This window comes from Branchiostoma belcheri, unplaced genomic scaffold (genome assembly GCF_001625305.1).
Source record: "Branchiostoma belcheri isolate BF01 breed outbred unplaced genomic scaffold, Haploidv18h27 scaffold1, whole genome shotgun sequence".
Lineage (NCBI taxonomy): Eukaryota > Metazoa > Chordata > Leptocardii > Amphioxiformes > Branchiostomatidae > Branchiostoma > Branchiostoma belcheri.
The window spans coordinates 11394889-11398068 of NW_017802379.1; the positions used below are offsets into that span (position 1 = coordinate 11394889).

The following is a 3180-nucleotide window of genomic DNA, read 5'->3' on the forward strand; positions in this document are numbered from 1 at the left end:
GGGGGGGGGGTACACTACATACATTTTACATTCGAACCACTAGAAATAAGCACTTTTAAACACATTTAAACCTCGACTCCAACCCCCAGGCCTTTATTCCTACTTTAAACCTGGATTTGTCAGGTTTACTTTAGGCCATGTTGATTTGATTATATGGATGACATCCGCGCGCGCATGAATTTTCGGCCGTTTCCCCCCCAAAAAAAATTTCAACCATACTGTAAATCGTACAAAACAGTTGCAAAATGAGCATAAATATACCATAAGTTACAAAAATAATTAATAAAAACTATACCAATGTCGTAGAATGCCAAAATCAAACGAAAAAAGACGAAATTGTAAAGAAATGAACTTGAAGACTAGATTATTCGCCATATTCTGTGCCATTTGCTCCACCCTCATGACCACGTAGATTTCATAGTGAAAAGAACTTTTTTATTTGCAAAACTTTTTTTTATTCGCACGCGCGCATCAGTTTTAGGGCTCCCGGAGGATGTCATCCATATAATCAAATCAACATGGCCTTAGGTAAAAAAAACGGCTTGTTTATTAGCTAAAGCCAAAATATTGAAATGATACCAGGGTATTTGACCATTACAATTATCTAAAAAAAATACATTGGTGTACAAAGTCAACCGAAAATGGCATAATGATGGATCATGTCTCAAATATTGTATGAGAGTTGTAGAATTTGCATAGTGGAAGGTGAATATTGTGGAAGTTTCTTGTGAACAAAAAAAAATGAAAATTCTAAAATAGTCCCTTAGATAGGTTTAGATCTAAATACATATGAAATCCCATGACAATTCATCCATTGCACCACTATTGAACTTTTTTATACATCCTAGCAAATAAAGAAATAGAAATAATGAAAAAAAAAACATACGGGCGTTGATTCCGTTAATTGTGGCGAGCACCACAGTGAAAACAGGCAGCACTTTCCACAGCATGTCTGCTGTGTAGAAATCTAGGGGGGAAGATGTTACATGTGCTTTAATTTTTTAAATTCCACTTCTTGTCTTCTACGATAAAACAAATGTTTGGCGTCCAAATATTGAACTCTGCTATTGAACTTAATTCGAGAGTATTTACTGAATGTGATTCAGCATATAACAATTGTTACATGAAAATGTAGTATACTAGGTCCTGTTTTATTCTGTCTATGCGCCTGTGTATGTGTGTTTCTGTGCGGGTTTTGTTACATTTGCAAAGTAAACGTATTTTGTTTACCTTCGCATATGGTCTGCTTTGTTAATTCGTACTAAAATACATTCATATATAAGGTCAGACAGGAGTCTAAATCCCTCCTGCTATAAAACTGCAACAATATGTAACCCAATACCAGTTACCATGGTGACAGACGGTTCAGGTCATTGACCAGGTCAGAGGTCAGGGTTTGGACAAGAAGAAGAGAAAACGTAGCAAAAATGATATGTTTTCCTTCGATATCCATAATTATACTAAATGCAATCACCACATCTCCATGATCCGTGAGAAAAAAAAATTAAAAACAAAGAAAAATAACAAATGCTCAAAATATTCCATCTAGGAATGACGTCTCCGAATACTTGTTTCTGAAGTTTTTAAAAGACCTTAGTGAGAGGTTAAAAGTTAGTTTAAGAAGATACAGTGCCTTGTTCAACCAAAAAGTAACAAGGATGTGATGTGACGACCTGCTCTGTTTTGTGTACCGGACCTCTGCCCACGCTAGATCCGGGTTCAAACTGTTCGTCCTATCGTACGAAATACGGGGATCAAAGAGGTAAGAGATCCTGCTTATGCCGAGATCCCATTTTCAAGCTGGGGCCCTAACCTCCTTCGCAGACTTGTTGGGCGGCGGCATTATTTTTTCGGTGAGCGACGTGTGTAATATGCCGCGGATGGACGATTTTGCCGCCGAGGGAAACCTTGCCATGGAGCGGGAAACCTTCTCTCCATGGCAAAAAGTCTCTCGGCTGTAAAATCGTCCCTCCGCGGCATATTACTCACGTCGCTCACCGAAAAAATAATGCCGCCCCCACCCAAATCCCCAGACTGCCACATACTTAGTACGTGAGAGGTGAGGTGTTTAGGGCTAGGGTTAGGGGTAGGGTTGGTATCAGAGTTAGGGCTAGAGTTAGATTTACGATTGGGGCTAGGTTAGTGTCCCGCATCACGACTAAACCCCTGCCACCCCTTGTCAGGTATATTGGAACCCCCCACGTAGTGTCGGAGCAGTGCATTTAGCAGTATCGTGTATACCGCTTGACATCGGCTGGTCCTCTGCTCGAAAATGGACCTCAGTGTCACTGACATGAGGTACAACGACCAGACAAAATGGGGAAGGGTTACCGTAGCAAATGAGCGAGCACAAAAAAAATTAATCAATAAAACCGGTTAAATAAATAAAACTGGTCGACAACGTAGCTATAGAGCCCTCCGTGGACGTAGAATTTCGAAGGCTCGCTGTCCAGAAAGTAGCTTGGGGCGCACAGAACACCAGCCAACTACAGCAGACCAAGGTCTGTGCTTCAGACCTACTCCTAACCAAGAACTTGGGGGGAGGGGGTAGTAGTATTTGGATGTCTTTTTGTCTATGCTAAGATTGAAACCATGCTAAGATTTAATTCATACTGTGAGGTACACGGCGGTCAATTTCTAGGGTAAAGTTTCCAATTCTACGGAGGGGTATCAGGTTACCGGGGTTCCACGCGCGGCTTCCGTGGAGCCAGTCTCAACGGTAAACATTTTGTTAAGCAATAATTAGCTGTTTCACGGGGACTCCCTTGTCCAAATGTGATCAAATCCGCACTGCATATAGCTCAAATGTTGTTGTTTTTATTACAATGCTTAAATGAGTGTGAAATCACTCTCAACGCGTGGAATGCCTATTCTAGAACAATCGACGTCAATAACCAAACAACTGATTTAAACCGACCCCAAATCTCTCAGAAAATTCCACATTTTTGCATTTTAGAGAACAGTATAACAAAATTAAGATTTGAGTCGGACAGTTTTCTTTATTTCAAAGTTAAATTGTTGCTAAGGTCGAAAAATTCGCCAAAAAATGCACTTTTTTAACTTCCAAGACGGATAATTCCAGAACGCCGCCATCTTTAAAAAATCCGTCCGACACAGATCGAGATTTTTGTCTTACCTACAATTTAAAACGTTTTTGAGGTAAATTGAATTTGTTTTTCT

The 3180-nt window shown here is 40.1% G+C and overlaps 1 protein-coding gene across 1 annotated transcript in view; it reads right to left on the reverse strand.

Annotated features, from left to right (window-relative positions):
• The window catches only part of LOC109475460, a 35179-nt gene extending 33199 nt beyond the window's left edge, over positions 1-1980 (reverse strand). The window contains exons 1-2 of the mRNA XM_019776105.1: positions 1908-1980; positions 887-967 (exon numbers count right to left, since the gene is read on the reverse strand). Coding sequence (XP_019631664.1) covers positions 887-967; positions 1908-1980 — 154 coding nt within the window. The remainder of the gene's footprint in view (positions 1-886; positions 968-1907) is intronic.
• Between the last annotated feature and the right edge of the window lie 1200 nt (positions 1981-3180).